The 25,179-nt window shown below is 36.2% G+C and overlaps 1 protein-coding gene across 2 annotated transcripts in view; it reads left to right on the top strand.

The window, feature by feature from the left end:
- The first annotated feature begins 15,367 nt into the window (after nucleotides 1–15,367).
- The window catches only part of LOC306880268 (hemicentin-1-like), a 112,260-nt gene continuing 102,448 nt past the window's right edge, over nucleotides 15,368–25,179 (top strand). For both annotated transcript variants that reach the window (XM_079433700.1, XM_079433701.1), the window contains exon 1: nucleotides 15,368–15,854. In XM_079433700.1, coding sequence (XP_079289826.1) covers nucleotides 15,605–15,854 — 250 coding nt within the window. In that variant the 5' untranslated portion in view covers nucleotides 15,368–15,604. The remainder of the gene's footprint in view (nucleotides 15,855–25,179) is intronic.

Genomic DNA, 25,179 nt, shown 5'->3' with positions numbered 1-25,179 from the left:
GTACATGTTCTTAACAATCTCTTAAATAACTCATCGTTATACTCTGTAGTCTTTAAATCTATTCCAGCCAATTGTTTGTGTGCTTCATTACTCAGATACAAACTGCATGAGCTATTTCCAAGTATTAATTTAAATTGCCACCAATTGAGAACCATGAATACATCAGCAATGTAGGAACTATCCGTATTGTTTTACACCTTAAAATGGCTCATTAGACTTATGAGTTGCAGGCATCTTGTTAGGATCTATGATATGTCTGCAGCCTGGACGTTCATTCAGCAGTAACCACTATCTGACACATTTATTGTTCATACTGAGCAGTTGAATGTAGCTCGTCTAATTTCATTATTCTGCAGGGCTGGCCATTATTCACTTAGGATTTTATTGAAGATATCAGAGAGTAATCATAACAAAATGTAAAGTGTCAGTTTTGACTTATAGAAGAAAATGAACCTGTCTCACAATGAAATTATATCTTAACATCATTATTTGCAGATGAAGAATTTCTCATTATTTTTTCTAGGAGTCTATATAAGTTTATACCAGTAGCCTTGTTCATTAAAAGAACATTTAAGTGGGTTGATGCCAGTTTTATTCTCAATTTTTAATGACAACATTTGTTTTTACTCTTTTATGAAAGCAAGGCTGATGTAAAGACATGGGATAAGCACAGCTTGTTTACTTACTAATTAATGTGTATCCTTTATATAGAGTAGAAGATTCTTTAACTGGGTCATAACTGCTTAAAAAATCTAAATAAATCAATAATTTAAGTATTTATTTTGCATTGGCCTTCCTGGGTGTCAAACTAATTAACACACACAAGCATGTTAAGTGTACAGCAAAAGTTAATTTAATGAAAATGTAAACTAGATAAGTCATTATCCATAATTTAATTTTTTTTAATCTGTTTAGTTAATTATATTGTTTTTATATTATGTTAATCAAATGTCATATTGACAGGGGACATTGTGAATTAACAGTAGCTGTAGGGAGAGAGGAGTGTTGCAATTAGAAAGAGAGAGAGAGAAAGATGTGTGTGTGTGTCTCTCTCTCTGTGTCTGTGTGTGTGGGTGGGTGGGTGGGTGGGTGGATGTTCTGGCATGTGTCTGTGTATAAGTTTGCATGTTTAATCTGTATTTGTTATCAGCCTTTGGACTTTTATCACCCCCTGTTCTTAAATGGAAGTCTATTTAAAACTGTTTATATATTTCAATACATAATTTGCAAAGAAATTAGTTCTCTAAAACTAGTATGATTTGAGTTGTAGTCATATTTAAAACATACATACCTGTATGTGTGTGTGTGTGTGTGTATGTATATGTGTATGTGTGTATGTATGTATATATATATATATATATATATATATATATATATATATATATATAAAAAAGTTTATATATAATTTGATATATAATATATATATATATATATATATATATATATATAAAATGTCATTTGATTTAATATTTTTTTGGAGGCCACTATATTAACAACCTTTGTCCAGTAGACCATTATATTTATATGGTAAATTACTCTTTCCTGTAAACAATGTTGATATAGAGAGTCAGATCAGAACCTTCATGCTTTACTATCGTATATTTTCTGTGTTTGCTGAATACAAATATTTATAAAAATGTTTGTGTGTTTCGTCTGACAAAAAGAAAGGGAGCTGGGGGCCTTAACAGAGGTGACTTGTTAAATTAGAAATCATGTGAGTTACTGCATTAATGGTGAATTCTATTTTTGCTCGCAGCTGATTTGATTGGACTGTGGAGGAATCAGTCTGCAGTTACTGCTGCTGTCTCAAGACATACCTTCCCCTTCAGGAATACTGCAGTGAAACATACTGTGTGTGTATGTGTCTGTGCTGAATTTACAGTCTCTCTCTCCGTTCTCTCTTTGTCTCACTATTGCAGAGCAGTGATTGTTCCATGATGCTGCATTTCTGAAACTGTAGATGATTGTTGTGTGTAGAATTTGTTGGATGCACAAGCAGTGTAGAACTAGGAAGACATCTAATGTTTTCATAACATCCTACTGTGTTCATCTGTTTGTAATATGCAGGCAGCATGTACCATGTTTACATTTAAATATATATATTTTTGTCCAAATTATTACTCCGCTTCTGTGACATAAGCATTGTAGTCACAAAATATTTACTAGATTGTCTCTAAAGCTCTAAATAAGCTAACACTCCTGAAAATGCAGTTAAGTTTTACTTATTAATCCCCAACCTTCATAGCCTATGAAACGCTGTCTGTTTAGTCACTCACTGACTGGGCAGAAGCTTAGCTTCCTTAGGTTTCAGACAGAGCCTGTTTCTTTTTTGTGGTTATTTGTCCAGTTTATTGTGTCCACCTTCCCTCAATAGCCCTTGGTCCAGCCAGCATCCTTGTTCTACTCAACGCCTCTCTTTTCCATTGACCGTGGTAAGTGGATCAGAAATTTGCTCACACACTTTAGAACTGTGCTGCTCGCTGTTGGCCATGAGCCACCAGACGTGTTTACCTTGCCAGACCGCTATAGTAGTACTAGAGAACCCTCACTTACAGAAAAACATTGAGGCCTGAGAGCTTCATTAAGAGCTCCATATCTCCATGACGATAAGACTTTCGATTTTGCTATGTAGATTTAGTTTTACTCATTAAGTCTGAGAACGCATGTAGCCGCCAAGCCTTTAATTCAATTACAAACTCTCTCTCCTGCCATCTTTATTCTACTTGTACTTTCTCCTTCTCTTTCTTCCCACATTCGATCGCTCACCCCTTTTCTTGATGTTCCCTGTCGTTCTTGAACTGCTTGAACTTGAATTTCATTAATATTAAAATGACAGTATAATTAAATGCCCATCATGGGATTTTACAAAGGATTTGTTATTAATTTAATTCGTATTACTCGTATTCTCTCGACGTGACTGGAGTTTGGATATTAAGAGATTTTGTTCACAATTATGTATTTCAATATTGGGTGGTGGTGATGGCGCAGTGGATAAGACACATGCCTTTGGTGTGAGAGACCTGGGTTCGAATCCACTGTGAGACACCAATGTGTCCCTGAGCAAGACACTTAACCCCTAGTTGCTCCAGAGGCGTGCGACCTCTGACATATATAGCAATTGTAAGTCGCTTTGGATAAACGCGTCAGCTAAATGAATAAATGTAAATGTCCAATATTTACCACTCTGACACAGCAATGAGAGTAAATTGGTCAAACATAATCTTTGTCTTAGCCAGTGTTGATGTTTTGCAGGTTTTCTTGGTTAAGTCACATTTTGTATTTTGACACGTAATTTTTACATTTGTCAATATTTTGTATTTTGTCATTATTCATTAATTCCGACTTGATTGGCTAATTTTAGTCAACAATACTGTCACCGATCTGCCAGGCTCTGTCACCAGCCAATCACAGCCCACTCCCTCACCTGAGTACTGATCACACGCACCTGCACATCATTGAACCACTCATTAGCCATGCCATAAATACACACACCTCACAGCATTCCAGTGTCTGGTCTCGTTCATGCGAAGAGGACTGCCATAGCTATCACAGCTCTATGCCTGCGCCTCACCTGCAGTGGCTCCTCACCTTATTATTACAAAGCCTTATTATCCCTTTTCTAAATCCTTAGATGACTAAAATTCCTTAGATTTCTGTTGGAATATTTGTTTGTCCAAATCTCAGTGGTGTGTTCAGATTTCATGCCCCATTGAAAGGTGTCCTAAATCTATCAGGGCTCAAAACAGCAGTAAAGACCAAACTGGCACTCCTGGGTTTAAGCAAACTGTGATCACCTCAATGATCAGATCAATCAAACCAAAGCTGATTGTAGAAATTACACACTCAAGGAAACTAGGAATGCTTTCATTGGGATTTGTAAGAGTTCAACAGCCCAAACATTGGACACACTTGTACTTGTCATCAGTCATTTACGCAACTTCCTATCCAACCAAATAAATCAATGTTCAATAGGGGCCCAGCCATTTCTAGACGTCATTCCCCATCTCAGAGAGAGTGAGGTCAGATCATGTGGTGAGTGATTTATGTAATTCAGGATGCACATGTGCACAAACGCAAGAACTGCTTTCTCAAATGTGGACCGGTGTACACTCTGAAGTAAATTTTATTTAGAGCGTTGATTTAATGTGATACATAACGTATATTTCATTAGCACGTTTTATTAAGCTAAAGCCACTCAGCATTCATTTTAAAGCATTGGAATAGGGATAGCGCCATAAATGCAATTATAATTCCAATGAAGTTTAAAATAGCACAGAGAGATGATAGGCTGTACTCAACATAGACAGCCATAAAAAAGCTGATGTAACAACGTGAATGAAAAATATCGGGTAATCATTTTCTGCTGCTATCATGTGGTAGTTAGCAGGCACTTCTCTTCAAGCGCATTCACCACCTCTTCATCCTTTAATAAAGCCAGTCCCACTCGATATGAGAGCCTCTAAATTAGGTTGTGTTTGTGAGTATAGGTCTAGTTTAGTGAGTTGGAAATGGAGAAGGAAATAATAGCTGTACTCAATAGCCCTGAATTTTGATGAAGAGCGAGGCCAAACTCAAATGCATTCTGGTCTTTAATGTTATTATTCAGGTCCTGTTCACTCACACACCCTTGACAAAGAACACATCTCTGTTGTAGATGGATTATTAATATGAATAACAAGTAATATTTTCTCATTAACAAAATATCTTTTGGTGCTTGATGCTGCAGGTGCTTGCGGTGCGGTAGGAAGGTGGAAGGTGTTCTCTAAGTAATTGCTTGCTGGCAAAATCGAAAAAAGTCTAATTTATCTCTTTTTATTTTCCCATACATAGTAAATCCCATTGCTCCTCAACAAACAGAATGATTTGAGGTGTCATTCATGTTTTGAAATGTAAATTATACACCGAATTTTGTGTCCTAGCAAGTGTTGACATGATAAAGCACCAAGCAATAAAAGTTCCATCGTGTAAATCTTGTTTCTATGTCTGGGGAGGGATGGGTAGCCCCGCCTTCTGTGAAATCTCATTGGTCCAAAGTCCTGCTTCTCATAACTATACATTACATATTAAATAGCTACTGATTGGCTGAGATTGAGTCGCTTTTCAAAGCAGTTTTGCAATCGCACATACTTATTGTTGCCTTCTGGTTAGAACATGGTGTTCTAATCATAATTATGTGCATTGTGCAATATTAATGTCTGCTTTTATAAAACTCACAAATTACGTAGAAGTTTTAAAGAGTTTTAATGCTACTTTCTATGACTATTTTTGTAATGAGATTTGTGGCCTTCATGCTCGACCCAGCATCAAAGGGCATCAGTTGATCTCACATAGGTAATGTAAACATTTAACTGCTCCAGTAACACTGAACCATTACCTGTTTGCTGAGTTGTGAATGGGATCAAACTCTGGAACTGCTTGAAGCCTCAGGGTCATATCCGTGCACACTGTGTAACACGTGAGTACCTTTGACTGACCTGGCTTCAGACTAACAGCAAATAGTGGGCACCGAGTCAATAAAGAGATTAACTTTTAACCAGAATTCGACTAGTTGAGAGCCTGCCACGTCTCTGTGACCCCTTATATCTGTTGTCGAGTCAGGGGAATTTGTGAGTTTGATAGAATCGTTCACTGATGGCAATAAGCCAGTCATGGTTTGGCCAAACGATCTGTGATTGGGTGAACGTGTGAAACGTGTTTTAGTAATGGAAAAGCCTGTTCATTTGCTTAGTGTTTGGTAATATGTAAAGCTGCTGCTTTGAAAAAGGACCAGAAAAACAGAGCAGCCTGGCCCTTGTATGAATGCCTGTGTTCCTGTTTGTGAACGAACACTGCATATTGTAGTGGTAGAAGGGAGGTATCAGATATCAGAGCAAGATAACTTCTTATGCTCTCATGATCATATTATTTGCTTTCTGAGAACTGAATGCCTAACACATTATGATTGAATAAAGATGACATGTGAATTTTCTTGACACAGTAGGCTGTATATATGGGTTTTAAAAGTATGAGTTTACATTTACAATTTGTGATTTTACAATTTGTGAAATTTTTATTTGAATTTTGAAAAATTTAAGACAAGCATGTGACACATTATGATAGAAACTGAAATTGATATATTGAGTTTTAGAGATTATTAATAATTTCATGTTTATTTCACTGACATATGACTAGTAAATTTAGAAAGAAAAAAAAATACATTAAAAAAACTTAGACTTTTGGACCTCACTGTTCACTTTTGCAATATTGGATTGGTTTGAAAAGCTAATGACACTCAGTTGTGTGCTAATTGTTTGCACATACTCAGTTAGTCCAGACAGGCGTTATAGGCAATCAATGTGCTGTTATCTGCTCTAGAATTAGTGACTCTGTTTAAGCTGAGCTTACCAGGCTTTCTCATTTAGAAATCATTTTATGATGCCTTTCTCCGTCCCTCCGCCTCTGTCTTTCAATGGAAAGTGTTGTTCATGTTGGCAAATATCTCTCACGATGCTCCACTTTCTAAAGTTTCTGTCCTTCATCAAATGTCACCATGTTTTAAACAAATCTGTCTTAATACATTCTACAAATAGACACAAGCACATGCAGTTTCAAAACCATACAAACCTGTCATGCTGTAAGCCGATGGATAATGAAAGGCAAATACAGACAGTCAAATGATGTAAAGCACACAAAAGTGCTCTGTTTTCTGTTGTGGGGCCATCACTTCACATCAACAGAATTTTGTGCTTTGGCTTAAAACAGGGCGAAACATTTCACAAATTTGAATTTTTTACATTTTCAGTTTAAAAATGTGAATACTATAAAAAACATGCTAATCTCTGCTATCATTGTTATTTTCTGAACATGAGAAGATCACTACATTAAACATATGTATTAGAATGTATTGAACAATTAGTATTTGATTTATATGTATATGGCCTTTGGCAGCAAATATTTTATGTTAGTGATTCTTGGTCTTCTTTTTATTATTATTTATTTATACTCTCATAGATGACGTTCCAGCAAAACTTGCATACAATGTTCTATTTTCAATGAAAAATTCTATTTTTCAATTTTCAATTGGGAGTTCCTATCAATTGTTGTAGGTGGGGCCTTAATTAGTGGGACACTGAAGGAAAATATATCGCTTTTCCTTTAAGCGTTACTTCACGCTCAGACGCATAACGTATGCGAACGGGGAAGCAGAGGTAGTTTTGCTCTCTCATATTTATCTTGTATTTACTGTCTCTTTGTAATTGTAATCGCTGCATTTATGATGTTAAAGCACTGTTAAAAGGTTCTGTCATTACGTGTATCAGTGTGAGTAGCGTATTTTCTGTGTATACTGATCTTGCTTCACTACTCTGTTTAAGGAATACATTCAATGAATCCCATTCATGGTGCAGTCGTGTTTCTGTGGTGCCCGGAGGTTACCATTTGAAGTCCAATGACCTGCTATACTAGCAGGTCATTGCTTTCAAACGGAAAGGAGAAACAGCGTGTGAAAGGAAGTAATATCTTTCTGTCTGTTGTCTCTGTTGCTGTTTGTGCATTCATCCATCTTTGTGTCTTTCTGTCTATCTGCCATCTCTCTGTCCAACTATCCATCTATCCGTCTATCTAAAACAGAAAGATAGATAGATAGCTACTCTGACACAGGGTTGTGTTCTTGCCCTCAGGAAGGAATCACATGGTGGAGCTCTTGAAGGCCACGTGCTGACTGCTGCTCACACTCAGAATACAAAACGGCACACATAAAATTCACAGATGCATTAAAAGACACACACAAAGTCATTTCACCAAGGACACAAAAATATAGGGCAAACATTTGTTATATATTGTTAGATATTTACTTAAATTACATACAGCATTCTCTGAAATTTTACTGTGGGATTCGACTGATGTTCTTTGTTTTGAAAAGTATTATCTTGGAAAGTCTAAGTGTAATTAACTATTTGCTGCGCTTTAGGGAATTGCATTAAATGTTGAAGACCATTATCTCTTCATGTCAGAAAATAAGGAAGTGAAGTAGAGAGAGAGAAACAATTGATTTGAGAGGGCTCTTTTAAGGATGGAGGCCATCAACAGAAAACAGGGTGAGAAAGTGCCTCAAAAGTGAGGCATTACAAAAGAGTTTATTCAAGGACACATGGGAAAGGAGAAAAGAGGTTAAGTTAATCAATGCCAGTCCTCTCTTCTGTCAAGATATTCAGCTTTTAAATGCACCCATTTTTTGAGCTCTGTCATTCTATTAAACATTAAGCCGATTCATGCAGAGAGAATCGCAACCTGCTGTTTGTATTTCAGACATATAGTGCTGGCAGAGGACATCTGCACCAACTCTGTCCAGTCTTACTCATATACACAGCTGCCAGAACATCTTGAGACATTATGTAGCCTGTTTTATCTTGATTTATCGTCTTATTTTGGGTACAGAACGCTCTGAGAGCCTTAGAGCTCATAATTGTCCTTTATTTTCTAAAGCTCACCCTGAATGTAACCTTCAGACAAACTTGTTGATATCAGTAGCCACAGTGTAAGTGAACATGTCATTTAGGAGCTTTTCGAATGATGAAACACTTCAAATGTCTACACAAGTCAGGTTTTTTGTTCCCCTGTGAGAATATTTTCAATTTGATAAAAGTTTGGTTTTCAAAAGTACAGACAATCCTTTAACTTTTGAGTCCTCGGAAGGTCTGTTTATGTGAAGCGAGTTTCAAAATAAGTAATTCTGTCTAAAGACATTCCACATGATTTCTATTTATTTTGATAACGAATGACCTCCATTTGATATTCTTTTTCTACCCAAACACATTAGCTCTGCTTACAGTAAAAACATGTGACTCTAATCCGCTCCCTTAGAATAAATCAGAGAAGATTTTCATGTTCAGTATGCTTGTGTTGTAAATGACCCACAGACACTTGTTAGGAAGGAAACGGTATCTTTTTCCCAAGTTGTTTGTTCCTTGTGCTCCATCCTTTGTTGTCACAAATAGTGTGAGACTGGTGGAAACGGGGTCATTGAGTGCTGTTCCCACATATGCAGTGTTCCTGTTTGACATTCCAGCCTGAGACAGGAGATGGACTCACAAAATTGGTGACCCAATCAGCAACTTTAAACAGGATGAACTTTTATGCAATATGATATATAAAATTAGCATGAGGCATTTGGAGGATGTGTGTTTTTGGATTAATGAATACCTTAATGCACGGATTCCAAATTTATTTATTTTTTTTAAATTTGTCAACTTGAACCCTTTGACCTGAAATATTTGCTTAAAATGTAAGACTTTATGGTGTGAGGTAATCTTTCATGAATTGAACAATACATTCACATGTTCACAGTTTTCAAATGTTGGTTAATAGTCATTTATATATTCATTCTTGGTTGTAATTTATTACATGTAATCAGGATTACGTAATCAGATTCCATAAATTGGTTACACTTTATTTTAAGGTGACCTTGTTACAGTGTAATTATACAGATAAGTACTGAGTAATATTTATTAACCACATGTATTTGCTATGTGGTTAGGGTTAGGATGAGGGTTTGGTTTAGGGTTATTTGCATGTAATTATGCATAATTAATTGTTATCATAGCATGTAACGTGTCTAACAAAGACACCTTAAAATAAAGTGTTACCCAAGAATTTATTCCTTGTAATTAGTAAACCCTGAAGTAATGTAATCTTTAATGCATTTCATGATTTTGTTAACAAAGAATGGAATATATTTGATTTCTCAGTTTTTTTAAATAAAAATAATCCCATTCAAATCCATAAACAAATTAGGCCATAAGTAATCTAAAAGTAGTTGGAATACATGACCTAAAATGAGCAATGGAAATTACTGACTGCAATTTTCATCATGTAATTTGTCATCAGCAACAGACTACAACCCAGCCCATATATGATGTATTACCAAAAGAAAAATGTGTACCAAAATAAATTGTGCATCCATGATTAATGCTGTATTCGTTCAAACCATGTATGCCCAGTTATATATTTAATTCATCTGAAAAGGCCACAGCCAATCTTTGCACTTCCCTTCCCCCATTCACTTTGTAAATAAGCACATCGCTCTTCCTCACATCACATCCAGGTTATGTAACACTGCTTCCTAGTTACCCTGGAGACAGAATCTGCCCCTCTGTTCACCTTGGTGCCAGCCGTCCACCGTCTCCTGTCTGAACGGGAGGGTAGACAGTGGAATTTGTAAGAAGGTTGATTGGTTGTTCTGTTTGCATGTGTGTTGAAGGAAGCATACAGATGACCAGATAGTATTATGAATGACAATTATTGTACAGTGAGTGCGCGATTGGGCTTTTGTGCAATCGGAATGACACGCATTTCCCTTGAAAGAGAGTTATTGTAAACACAATGCAGCAGCGGGGATATGATAACAACAGTGACTGTTTGAGGATGTCATGGCCATGGTAGATAAAGATTATGGAATTGTTAAATAATCCCATGTAATTTGTATAAACACACTGAATATATAATTTACATGCCCAGTTACTGCCATAAATCCTTTTTTGGTCTCTGCTTACTTAATTCACTCTAATGAGCTCATTTCATTACATACATTTTAATGAGTGCCTCTTAAGGATAATGTACCTGGCATAATGTTTTATTAATCACTAACAGTTCATTATCTATAACTGTCCACAGCACTGCTTGCAAATTTGTAGCTGTTTATGGCTTGCTGTTAAAACATTTATGCAATTTTCCACATGCAAATTTTTTACATTGTAAAATTCCATTTCGATTCTTCCTGCTTTTTTATTTGAATATCTCTAATTAAAAGAGATATATTTAATTGAATTAAAAGTCTGTTAATTCTCTAAACTAAACAAAAGCTTGCCCTCTGTAAGTCTTTTCGTATATAGGTTAGGTGGGCGCCACAGGGCTCCCTCTGCTGCTTGTTACATCCAGCCAGTATTGCCCGCTTCATTATCACTCTGAGTACCTCTTTCAGTGCCAAACAAAGCATTGTGAGGTGCGTCATTACTGGGCTGAAAAATGTGCAGACGGCACAGAATGGCAAGCCCAGAAAAAACAGCAGAGAGAGGTTTTATCTCGCCACTGGTGGCCATTCACATGGCTACACAACATTCCTGCAGGCCTCATTAGGGTGCCACTTGTACCAATCTCGTGTCCCATGCCTCCTCCTTTTTATTTGTGTAGATCTTTTGTATTTTTCCAATTTTTTTTCTCCATAGTGTTTATTTCATAATTAATATTGAATGCACTACTTATTAAATATATTATATATCTTTATCTCAATATAGTTTTCTCACAAAACTGCTTTAAAATAGAAGTGCCTACAAGTGTTTTATGCAGTTTTGCATATAGTTGAATATTTTGTGTCTCTATTGGGGTGCGGTTTACATGTCAATAAAAGTGTATATCTATGTGCTTTTGTGCATGTGCACTGGACTGGATTGATTCATAGTTGTAGGACACAAAGAGGGTCTCTATGGGGATTAGGTACAATATAATCCCGGTATTAGGCCTATTGAATTACAGAGCTGAGGGGGCTTCTTTCCTGTTCAGTTTGTGTTTGGATATGGAGAAGGATGGGCTGGGGTGTCATGTGTCCTGTTTTTAGGATGAAGAGTATGTTCTCATATTCGAAAATGCTTGATTCCCATTGTTGATATCCGTCAGGCGGTTGGCGACAGTTTTTAATGTACTATAAATACTGAAGCAATTACTTGGGTGTAACAAGGGGGTATAAAAACACTGTAAATTATGACAGCGCTTCATATCTGCCACAATAAATGTTAAATCTTGGTTTGTGTCAGAGCCTTGAACTGGGTTTCACATAAAGATGTGAAACCAGATGTTCTCATACATGGGATTGATGGCTGGATAGACAGATAGATGGAAGGATGATTAGATAGATAGATGGATGGATAGACAGATAGATAGATATATGTAGATATGGATGGATAGATGGATGAATGATTAGATGGATAGACAGACAGACAGACAGACAGACAGACAGACAGATAGATAGATAGATAGATAGATAGATAGATAGATAGATAGATAGATAGATAGATAGATAGATAGATAGATAGATAGATAGATAGATAGATAGATAGATAGATAGATATGGATGGATGGACAGATGGATGGATGATTAGATAGATGGATGGATAGACAGATAGATAGATATATATAGATATGGATGGATAGATGGATGGATGAATGATTATATGGACAGACAGATAGATAGATAGATAGATAGATAGATAGATAGATAGATAGATAGATAGATAGATAGATAGATAGATAGATAGATAGATAGATAGATAGATAGGAATGTGATTCATTGCCCCTTGAGTAAATGATGGTGCAATAGCAGCAAAACAAGTCAACATTGTTTGGTACACAGGGTGGTGTAACACATTACAATGAATACAGAACTTCTGTGTCAGTTTGCTATGGTTGCAGTAATGTCCTATTGTAGGTTGCATAAGATTGGGAAGTTTTTTGCAGAAGACACACTCAGACAACTTTCTCTTGGGTTTGGCAGAGAACTGCTTTGCATGGTTGTGTATCCAGTCCCCCTTTGGCAATTAGGCTTTGCTCAATATGGCATTTCCCTTGCTCCTCTCAATAAAAACAGCATTTATTGTAGTTGGCACCTCACTGCTGAAATTCCAAACTAGTTAGATATAAAGTTGGTTTAAGGTCAGTTTTTAGTCACGATAAGGTGAACACATTCTGTATCAGCTCTGTGCAGATATATGTATTTGTATGTACCAAAACAGAGTAAAGTAGAATTAGAGTAAACATTTACCTGCCAATATTTCAGATGCATGATTTTAATCTTTTGATTGTACTCAAAACCCTCAAAACGAATCACATCAGTAATACCCCGTTCCCTTAAGTAGTGCGTGTAGGTTTTTGGATGGCAAGTTAGTAATGTGTAGCTGGTAGTACAATTTCTGCTTTGGTCATTTTTTCCTGCCATTGTGTGTATATCTTTAGCATCAATAGCACAGACAGCCTGCTGGTGTTGGGCCCAGATTCAAACCCGCAACCAGCAGAAGAGTGGGCATATCCAACATAAACACCCTGCCTCCATACCACCAGCTCATAATCAACACACCTGTGTCAACATGGAAAAAGAGGACAGTTTGAGAGAGTTAATTATCTGTCAATTCCAAGTAATCCAGGATGCAGATGAGACTTTATCATGCCAAGTGTGTGTCTGTTGGAATTTCAATGTTTATTGTTATTAAAATCTAATTCAGTGTAATTCGGTAGATTCTTGTTTTGAGCTGCATTAATTTTCTTTCATTAATTAGTCAGTGGTGGTAAATGTTTTAGCTATAATGCATGTTCAAGTCATTTGTAAATAAATATATAATAAACATTAAATAATGGAAATGTTATAATTAAAAACATTGCATCGTTTTTAAACAAAGATTCATAGAAGTCTGTGATGCTACTTTTGCATGTTACATAGTGCAGTCTAGTGGACAAAATCTTTTTTTTTTTTTTTTAAGTGGAGATTTGTGTTTGTTGGGAGGAAGTCACCCTTGTAATCACTCAAGCCCTTAACATCTCTGCTTTGAGCTATCATTAACATGGAGATTGTAGTTTCGATTAGTCACGGCTTGGACTAAAGGACCAAAGTCCAAAGGAAATTGGGTTCTAATTGGGTTTCAAAATAATCTTTTTCCACTTTCCTTTTAGCAGTTGGAAAGTATGAGGTGGTTCAAGGAAGAGTATGGACAGAATGAAGAGAAAATCCTGATCTTGGTTTTAAAGAGATGAACAGTTTCACAGTTTTCTTTTCTTTTTTTTTAAGGTTAAAGGATGTTCAGTATCAGTTGTGATATTTGCATGTTCGCTTTGGAATGCCACACTGTATGTAGGCTAGCCTATATTTGAAACTGTTAAATAAATTAAATGCTTTAAACAAAAATGCATATTTTTGGAGAAGGTTCAGAGAAGAATGCTTTTATATGAAGTATTCTGATTTTGAAGGTAAGAAACACTTAAACAGGTATTGCCATTTAGAGTAAGGATTTTTTAATTGTGATCATGCAAAACCCACTTTGAAATGTTTAAATAATTGCTCTGGTGACATCTAGTGTTGTAAAACATATTTTCTTCTCATTTACTTCAACATGGGACTGAAATAATGGAAAACTATTACCTTGCATCTTTTTCCAAATGACTTAATATTAACATCTCATCAGCCCAAATGGCATTTATGTGTTGTGGTCTGACAGACGGCCATGTTCATTAATTCTTCTCCCATGAATGGCTGTCAATTTGGCTCCTCTTTTCCACAGTCTTCCAATTTTTTTTTTTTACTACTTCATTAGGCCTACTGAGAAAAATCTGCTGATCCTGATCCTTTTCTTACAAAGTCTTAAAAGCTTACAAGAAAACTTAACTCACTTTAACATTTTACATAAAAAACGTACCGCCAACAAAAATACATCAGGTCATTATTTAAAGGGTGACGTTTCACAATTACATTGCCCTTTCTTCACCGGACACCTTTATTTTTGTTGGCAAATAATATAGAAAATACAATAATCTCAGTTTCTGTAATCTGTAGCCTACCATTAGGTGGTGGTAAAAACAAAAACTCAAGCAACAGAGCTCTGCATGAACTGTGTGTCTGTATGTGTGAATGAGGTAAATCCTAAATTGCGGGGACCAAATGTCCCAACAAGAATAGTAAAACCTGATTTTTTTTTTTTCACCTTGTGGGAACATTTTTTGGGAAATAGCTTGTAATATAAAACATACTAGAAATTTTATTTTATTTTCTTGTTTTTTTTTTGTTCTCGAGTTTAGAGATAAGGTAAGGTTTAGGGGATATAACATAGAGTTTGCACAGAATAAAAATCATTATTATGTCTGTGGAAAGTCCCCATAAAACTGAAAACAACGTGTGTGAAGTCCAAGGAAACTGAATTTTAATTTGTATTATTTTTTAAATTTTATCTATTGTTTTAACGTTTTACATGTATTTTATTGCCTTATAATGAGTGTTTAATTGTTTATTAATGTGTAATGGTGTCCAAGACCTTCCTTTTGGGACAGTAGGTATATTTTTATTTCCTTACATTCCTATTATATTCCTTTTAATTGTGTTTAGTTTTAACACTGATTTTTATTGTTTATATATTTGTATATGTTGTGTGAGATTTGTTTCTTATATGTAGACCCCATGAAATGCAAGGCCATTAATGGTCTGTCAATATGTACAGGACCCCCTAGCGACCCAAAAAGAGCTGTGGACCAATCAGAGCGCAGCGTCTTTGCCTGAGGTGCTTGCTGTGTCGCTCTGGTGAAAATAACTTTACATTGGATCAGCGTTTGTGACGGCGACAGTGTCTAGAGAAACTTCTGAGGAGCAGGACGCGCGCGCACTAAAACAAACTCAAAGCATCCTCGCGCGGTTCACGGTCAGGAGAAATCTGACTCGGAGTTTTTTCTTCACATTTTTGTCTCCCTAAACACTTTATTTTCCCCCAGTAGTGCCCGCGTTGACATTTCGAACCAATGTCTTGTCATTTTCTCTCAGCTCGTCGCTGAATCTTCTGTCGAGGTTATTTTTTGACGAGGAGCAGTTGGAAATCTCAAGATGAACTTGAGACCTTCGCCGTTATTTCTTGGTCTGATATTAGTACTTAACGTTTTGTCAGCAGCCCAGGACACAAATGAAGAAATCCCTGAGGGAGCGTCCACCTTGGCGTTTGTGTTTGATGTCACCGGCTCTATGTACGATGATTTAGTGCAAGTGATTGAAGGAGCATCGAAGATATTGGAAACATCTCTCAGCAGACCTCAGACACCACTGTACAACTTCGCATTGGTGCCTTTTCATGACCCAGGTACATAAAACAACGCAAATGAGCTTTTATTCTTCTTAATGAAAGTTATCTATTTCACAGTAAGTCTGTGACATTAATGGTGACATTAAAATATAATTATTTATTTTTTGCACAAAGTTCTTCTTCCTAGGATTTTTGGGGAACATTGTTTTGTTTGATAAGTAGCCTATAACCTGTTTCTTTGTTCCCTTAGAGGACCTCTAACTACAACTCATATACTGTGTTTTCCATATACTGTGTTTACCAAACTAGACCATTTTACTTTATATTATTAATACATATTGCAAAGTAAATGTTGTTTTTTTCCCTTGATTTATGCATAAATCTAATGCAATTTGGTTTATTTTTAAAACAAGAAAAAAAAATGCCAAGGGGTGAGAAAAATGAACTATCTCTGTTACACAACTTTTTAAAAGAAAATGTATCTTGTTTTAAGGATGTTTACAGATGAAACAGGGACTTGTTGCCAGAAACATGACAAATCTGTTAGTTTGCTGAGAGCTGCTTCATGCCGAAGTGTCTCACTCCTACAGGAGGTATCAAAGCATTGTTTGTAGTGCCCAGATGTTCTGTGCACTGAATTCACTGTCATTATCATTCCGTCTGTCCAGGCGGAACAAGCTTGGAAGCATTTGAATGCCTGGTAGTGCAGCACTTTTCCATGGAAGGTACTTTACTGACTTTACACAACAGTTAGAGTCCTCTAACAGCTCTAATAATTTGGTATTTTTTGAGTAGACAGGGGTTAAGAAGAGTCAATATGTTGCATGTACATTTAATAAATTTAGATTTGTCTAAAGTATACCTGATATACAGAATAATGATATGAGGACATGAATAATGAATGACAGACTCACTTTTTTGGGGGCAAAACTCAGACTTTAAACACGGTGGAGTTTTGGCTTTGTAATTAGTTAAAGTACAAGGGCAAGTTCACTTCTCTAATCTACAAAAGCTGAAACGATGATGGCATACAAATGATAAAATTGCAGGGTAAGCAACTTCTTGTGGTAGTAAGGATGAAAAATGCATCTAAACTCTTCAAACGCCTTCGAAGAGTGAGAGTCTCAAAAGAAAGTATCGTCTCAAGAGATGTTAAGCCTCCCCCTTATTCGTTCCCAACCTGAATCTGACCTAAAGTGTCCAAACACAGCATGCCAAATACATTTTCCATCCACTCCTTGGGGTGCTCAGGAATTTCTTTCAAGATGTACGCTGGATCTGGTTATTGCTTCAGAATGCGCTGTCCACTGTAACTAAACCGAAAGATTTGCAACACAAAAGAAGAGGGAGTGGGAGAGCAAGATTGCCTGTTCCTTCACAAAAATGGGTAAATCAGTATTCCAGATGTGTGCAATCATGTACTAAAATCGGGCTGTCACCTATTTGTTTGCATTATTGTAGATCGTTTTATGAAGCCTTGCAGATGCGAGATGCAGCCAAAGGAGTGGAATATGCATTATCTAGACAACACATAACTCAAGTAGCTTGTTTGTCAAGAAATTGTCAATCTGCGTCTGGCTATTTGGATGGTGTTCATGTGTTTTATTGCATAAATCAAAGAACAACCCTGCTCTCAGGAAAGGAAGGACTACATCAAACTGTGTACAGATTTTAATCCATTTCAGTTTGTTTTAATTTAGATCATTTAGCATATTTGGCTTCAGATTCAACCAAATTCTCGAGGAATTTCTGTAGCAAATTGATATCTAACTAATCATCAACTATTTGCGATGATTTAGAATAGAAAAGGAAATATGCCTTTTGAGTTTTCCAACTCATTTTTATTAATTAATAATTAATTTATTTTTTGGTTTGATTACCCATCTAACCCAAATAAACAGATAAAAAACTGTTAGCTTAGTTCTTTTTGGAGAATCGGTTTGGTTCATTCAGACTGTACTGGTAGATAAATGCATGCATGGAGACTAAAAGTTTAATCCTCTGGCAACTCTTCGACTGCGACCTGGAAGAGGAAATAGAAAGTCCCTTTGGGCACTGAATAAGGGTTAATAGTCAGTGGAGGCTTCAATGAGTTTCAGATGTCCAGTGATCTTTTAAAGAGCAGTTGGCCCATTGAGCAGTGTGTGGCCACAGGCTCCCTGTGCTACTGCTTTCCTAAGACTCCAGTGATACTTCCCACACACACATACATGCATACTCAAATACACACACACAGGCCTGTAACTATGACCCCCCTGTAATCCAGTTCCTGAACTTGGATGTGTTTAAATGTGTGTGATTTTTTTGGCATAGAAGCACTGTGAATTACTTAGAGCAGACTGAGTTTGGAAACTATTTCTCACACACTTTTCAAGGTTTTTGCTCTTTATCAGTACTATTTACATCATATTATTTTGCGTACGCTTTGAATATGTCCAAATATTGGCTTCTGGACAGGCTTTAGGGAGCTGGAGAATCGTATGAACAGGAATACTTCTTCAGTTCATTCTTGTCATCCTAAAACTGTCAGGAAAAGCTGTGACAAATGATATAAACTTCAGACAGAGTATAAGCAGAATTGGTATTCTTAAGGGACCATTACTACTCTGGCTGAATTTTCCAAGTTCCTGAAGATCCTGATGATAGCAGCTGGATGGATATGAATATCAGTCAGCTTTCCAAAGAAAATAGTTCCCTTTGTCTTTCTGTAGTCAATGAAAAAAAGATCCCTTATTTTTGTATGAGATTTATTTAGCTCTTTCTACATCCCGTCACAGTTTCAAATGGCTGAACCTACCAAACAGTTTGACAGCCTGCTTTGTAAATGAACATTGGCATGCTTACAACTTTTTGGTGTCTTTGGAGCTATTATCACCTTGCCATTTTTAAGGAGCATTTTATCCTTCTTCACTCTGATTGGTTGCATCTGCTACCTATAGTTAGACCTTTTAATAAAGCTCTCAAAACGGGATAGGAGGAACATTGATGCTTTCAATGCTTTTAAAGGGGTGGTTGATTGTTTTTTTTCTAGGCTTGATTGTGTATATGGGGTGCAGTCAAACATGTATTCATGCTTATTTAAAAAAAAAAAAACACATTATTTTTCACATAATTCACCTTTATTCCACACCTCTCTGCCCCTCTCTGATAAACGCCCCAATTATTTCCTGGTTTTATGAAGCCCCTCCCTCAGAAATGCGTAATGGGCTCTGATTGGTTAGCTGGTCCAGTGTGTTGTGATTGACTAAACCGCCTCTAGTGCGCGTCTGAACATCCTGCCCCTTACCTCAGCAGCATGTGCTCCGGTTGTATTGTAAACAATGGCATCATCTATATTGCTTATCAATTTGAGCCCGAATGAGACGGAGAGGATATTAGTGAAGAGGATCGCGCAGAACCTGTGCAAGCATGGCTTTTAATGGTATGGTTTTTTTGTTGTTGTTGGTTCATACTTTTAGATACGCTGTTATATGAAAGTGCTACTGCTTCTGTTTTTATTTTTTCATGTACGGCTTTATCCTAATTAAAGCCTTAATACAGCACAGCAACTGCACACGCGTCCATGTATAACGCTTCTCATTGATGTGTGAAAATGAGAAAAAGTGTATAATTGGAACAGTTTGTTGGAGCTGATCTGACGATCTGAATGAGAGAGAGATGCAGAGCAGGGCGAAGCACTGCTTTAAACATATGATTTTGAAACTTGTAAATCCATTAAAATCATTAGAAGACAAAACCACGATTCATATATGAATAGATTTTTACGGCCACCCCTATTTTTCTCTTCCTCTTCTCTAAAGCAGCGCAGTATGGCCTCGCCCCCTTCGTTACGTGTTCCCGGGGGTGAGGTTTATCTGGGTCCGTGACGTATCGGACCCGGGAAGTAACTCGTTGTAGTCCCTTACCAGTCGTTTTTGTAGGCATTAAACTGCCAGAATTTTAAAAGACGATATCTCCGTTTCCACTGAACTTTCAGCATTGTAACTTTGCAGATATTGTTTATGCTTTAACAGCAACATTACACACAAACGTTAAAAAAGTGAAATCGCAATCAACCACCCCTTTAACATTTTCAAAGCTCATTGCTTAACTAAACAGCTCTTTGACCCTTTTGCTGCTTGTCCTCTGAAGCTACATTCATCTCAGAATACCCCTAGATTACAAGGGGATTGGCGTGAACATGGCCCGTAATGATGCCATTAGGCAGGAATTTGTGACGGTGGGTGGGGTGGGTTAAATAGGCTTTCAGAGTATGGTGGAGTATGGTGTAATTCTTCTGTTTCATCTCTTTAATAATGAGGAGAGAATATTATAACACTCTTTAATTTGAGAACAGTGCATGCACTGATTGCAGTGCCTAAGGTGTTACACAAAGAGCCATTTTCCAAAAAGTGCTATTGTACCCAGTAGTTACTGTAAGTGCTTACCTTATATTTATATGGGGACTCATGACATATACCATATACAGATACTGTAAGGATGTGCCTGTTTGTACCCACTTGTCTATAAGTACTACATATTTGCCATGCATATACATTAGTAAGCACAGTAAAGTATCTAATTAGTTACCATGTACGGCCACTACCTGTAAGTGATCGTTATTACCCACACTTGTCTGTATGTACAAACTAATTACCATGCATGAACAACTGTTAAGTACAGCTGTGTTTCTTATTTGTTACCATGTACAAACACTTCAGGTAAGTACCTTGTGTTACCACTCATTTGCCTGTAGGTACAAGACATATATCATGTATGTACTAGGGAATTACACATACTGTAAAATAAAGTGCTACTGAAAGTTCAGAAGAACAGTATTTATCTGAAATAGAAATCTTTTGGAACATTATAAATGTCTTTATCTTCACTCTTGGTCAATTTAAAGCATCCTTGTTAAATAAAAGCATACATTTTTGCAGGCTTGGTGAGCGGAAGAGAATTCTTTAAAAATCATAAAAAAATCTTGACTGGTAGTGTATTTGGCCGCTGATTGCTCTTTCTGAGCTGTAGGAATTGCTTTGATTGGACAAGAAGAGATTCTTTGACCTTTTGTGTCTGGTGCAGGGCAAAGGTCGAAGTCTGCTGGGAAGCTGAACTTAAGATGAGTTCGGAATGAAAGATGAAAGGACAATAATGACTTTTGGCCTTTTGGAAAAAAAAAAACTTTCCCTCTATCTTTCTCTCCACCTACTAGTTTGTACTTATTTGAACAATGACTGAGACTTGGTGTTACGAGCACTTCCTCTGTCTGACTGCCTCTTCAAGATGAATCGCTTTTTGTATTCCCCAATTAAATGTAAATGTGGCCTGTGCATGATTTTCAGATGTTTGAAAGACAAACATGGATACTATTAGAGCATAATTGCATTAGCTGCTACAAGTCAGTGGAAAATTAAATCCTCTGTTTATGATGTAGAGCAAAGTTTTGCTTGCTCTAGGCCAAATAATTGCTTATGCTTTTTCATTACTTTGATGTCACACATTCTTTTGTATTATTTAAATATGACTAGTATAAGAGCACACAATATACAAAATGGATTTCTGACTGAACATGGGTCTCTTATATGATCTGACATAAATATATTACCTAAATATGAGATGGGGCCTGTTGCACTGCAGAATTAGATCTTTACAAATTGTTTTGTGAATTTCAAAAATGTAAATTTTCAGTGCATTTCTCAGTCAAAAGTAGTCAAATGTGAAAGCATTTCTCAAAACAAACTATACTCTAAGGAGGTAATTACTCAGCACTGTTTATGATCAAAATTGGACTCTGCTACATTATTTAGATAAGATAGGCTGTTTTGATCATTTGTGAACAATTATGTTTTTCATTCAGAACTTTCTTCATTTTTTGGCTCTGACTGGGGAAACACATTTGGTCTGCATAAATGAAGTCTGTTTGTGCTTATCTTGTTAAGTGACATGATTTTGGATGATGTGGCTTTATATCTATTCAAAACAAAGCTATTTTTTCCTATCATGCATGTGAAATGGGTACGTTTTTGTTTGTATTGAAATGTGGCATGTGACATGCTTCTGTTTTGTCTTTAGGGCTGTTTTAAGTGCTGTTCTGATGGGATTAATTTTTTGAATGACATTTGAGTCATACTATAAGCATACTTGAGGACAATGGTGATTTCATATACTGATCTGGATGGGGCTAGGATCTTTGTAATTATTACTTATTGTGGTTGACCTATATATCGCCAAGGCCTATATTGCATTGGCTGAAACATTTTTCAACTTTAAATTATGCTGTGCTATATCCAGTTTGTAACTATAGCCATAGTCCTTGTGTAGTGTATGTAAAATTAGCATGGCCTGGTCTTTATTTGTGAAAAAATTATTTCCAGTTTGCACAGACTTAATTGTATGGTTGGTTACAGTATTATTTGCTTCCATTTTATTAATTTCTTTATTTTAGAAAATGTCATCACAACAATATTTTTTTGTTATTGTAGTAAATATTATGTAAAATAAATTTTTATTTAATTGCAGCATCCTTATAATGATGTAATGAAATAATGTAATATCATATGTATTAGCTTTATTTCGGCTACCCTGCTCTCTAAACGTCATTGCACACCAGTCCAAAATTTGCACATGCGTTATTTTTGTTTTCCTCATTCTTTCCTATCAAAATGCATGCTACGGATGCGAAGACGCAGAAAATCGAACCTGATCTGATTGACACAACGTGAGGTCGTATTTATTTTTTAACGTGCGAAAATATCAGACGGATTCAGTGTGCAATGACCTTAAAACATATTGGACAATATATTGGCAATTGAAAACCTACAGTAAATCAGTTGATCACTGATTACTGATGTGAGTGTCTGTTGCTTGGATGTATGAATCACATAACCCAATGAAATAAACCAAGTCATATAATGAACATCCCGAGGAGTTGTCTGTTTTCATTGGATGTGAAGCCAGCAGTACCTGCAGTACCAAATTTCTTTTCTCTTTATTTTAACCGAGAAAGTTGGGAAAACGGTCCAAATCTATAATGTAATGGAACAAAACATTTAGCTTTAGTTACAGTTCTACAAAGGTCAAAATAAATGAGAAGCGAAAAAATTATATACACAATCACAGACAGTCCTAAATTAGCTAATTTTACCTAATTAAATTAGCTAAAAAACAGCATGTTTCTCTTTAAATTAGCTAAAAAACAGCATTTGATAGAAGCTATGTGAGGGAAAACCCTGACATGTTCAATTTGTGATTAAGTATGTATCTTAAACGCTCATTTACCTGACCCTGATCCTCCTCACGGATAATGAGTCTCATCTGTATGAGATCGACTTTATGCTCCGAGTGAAACAACATGGGTAGTTTACAACAGATAACAGCTGAAGTGCTGTCAAGAAGTTCTTGTTATTAAATGTTTAAAACATTTTAATTAAATATTTGTTTTTACATTAATTCAAATGTCTTTTTTTCAGAGAAAAACGTTTTGAAATATTAGGCGTAGTAAGAGATTTCTTTTAAATCATTTTCGCCTTTTCACAGATTTGATTAGCTTTCATGTCTTTTTTTCATCTCTCCCCTGCTCTCGACCCCTGATTTGCATTCCTATCTGGGTCTGTCTATTCCTGTCTTTCTTCATCCCTTTCTGTCTCCCCATTTTTTTTTTTTTCTCCCAGGAGAGTCACCGTCTCACTGCCGAGACATTTCCTGAGCAGCTAAAAAAATTCCATTCAGCTCCCAGCTGGCATACCAGCATCTGCTGTGTCTGTGTTATGATTTCTGGTCTGATTTTTGGCTTTACAGACCAAGCGATGGAGACCTTCTGACCTTCAGTTCAGGCTTTTCTTTAGAGGCCAACCTGCTGAAAGTTTTGTGGTGTGAGGAAATGGATGGTTAGACTCAGTCCTCTCTGGGTTTGTGGTTTTGAGTGAGTGGAGCATGTGTGTGGTCAGTGATTCGGCCAATGGTGCTGGGTCTTTGTCTATAGGATATCTGACACAATTAAACAAATGTACTCTACATCAGAGCAACATTTGTTGTGTACTGAAAGAGTTTGTGTACCTTACATCTTATAAAGTGGTTCAGGACTGGATTGTTTTTTTTGTTGGCTCTATTGGACTCATATGACTAATGCTTTGCACCAATATACAGTTGGTTTCCATTAAATGGCTTTGTTTGAGTTACCATAAACAAATCCTCAAAGCTCATACTGTACCAAAAAAAAAAAAAAAACGGATAAACTTTTTGCTCTAAAACTGATGGTACATTTGAGCTATTCAGAGCTCTCATATTTTTACAAAACCTTGTGTAGCTGTATTATACAGATAGATATTGTTATTTTGGTCATACTTGTAAACCAGCAGCATTTAAATCATACAATTCAGCTAAATGCAGTTATGTCATGAGAAAGTAATGGACGTGCAACCAGTGACTTGGCAAGGCTTAAAAACAAATGTACATCAACCAATGCTCTATATGCTAGGGCCAACAGTCTTACATCACAGCCGATGTTTCTGGTTTTTAAATGATTGTATGTTGAGACTAATGGAAGCCATATGTTACATACTGTAGCTGTAGATAGCATTCATATTGAGTAGCTGAGAAGAGTTGATTTATAGTGTGTTAGGTATTACTTAAGAAAGAACCAAGTAAGAAACTTCATTTGATGTATTTGTATTTTATTTTTTTATTTTTATCCCATTTATTTTTGCATATGATAACACAACTGCCTGGTAAAAAGGACTTTTAGTTTCTTATCTCTTCTAAATATGGGACGTTGAATCAAATTGTCAGTAAAATGTCTTTGTAAGAAGTCTTTTATTCTCCCAAAGGTTACTTTTATTGATTAAAAGTACAGTAAAACAGTGATATTGCGGAATATTATTACAAATTAAATTGTATACTATTTTTTATGTAATTTATTCCTGTGATGGCAAAGCTGAATTTTCAGTAGCCATTGCTCCAGTCTTCAGTGTTACTTGATCCTTCAGAAATCATTCTAATAAGCTGATTTAGTGCTCAAGAAACACTACCACAAATATAGTTGGATGATGACTGATTACAAGTCTCTCTGGGGGTAATAATAACATCCATAAGAGTTAGCTGTCACATCCCCAGCCATTCAATGGTGTCAGTCAAACTCACTTAGCCAATGAAATGTACCTAAGGCCAAACCAATCATGCTACTGGCCTAAATTAGAAACAGACTGGCTTTAGACCCCTTAGTCAAGTTTAACCCTTACCTTCTGATGACATCAGCAAACTTATCATTAACATACGTTTTGTAAGGATTCTCTTCTATGAAAGCTTCAGTCAGCGGAATTTTTTTTATTTTTTTTTGTCTTAACAGTTTTCATATATACTGAATCATTACATACACATTCAAACCTAATAAACATTCATGATC

The sequence above is a fragment of the Barbus barbus genome, assembly GCF_936440315.1.
Source record: "Barbus barbus genome assembly, chromosome: 14".
Taxonomy (NCBI): domain Eukaryota; kingdom Metazoa; phylum Chordata; class Actinopteri; order Cypriniformes; family Cyprinidae; genus Barbus; species Barbus barbus.
The sequence above is the reverse complement of the archived record's forward strand: the minus strand, read 5'-3'. Positions and strand labels throughout refer to the sequence as shown.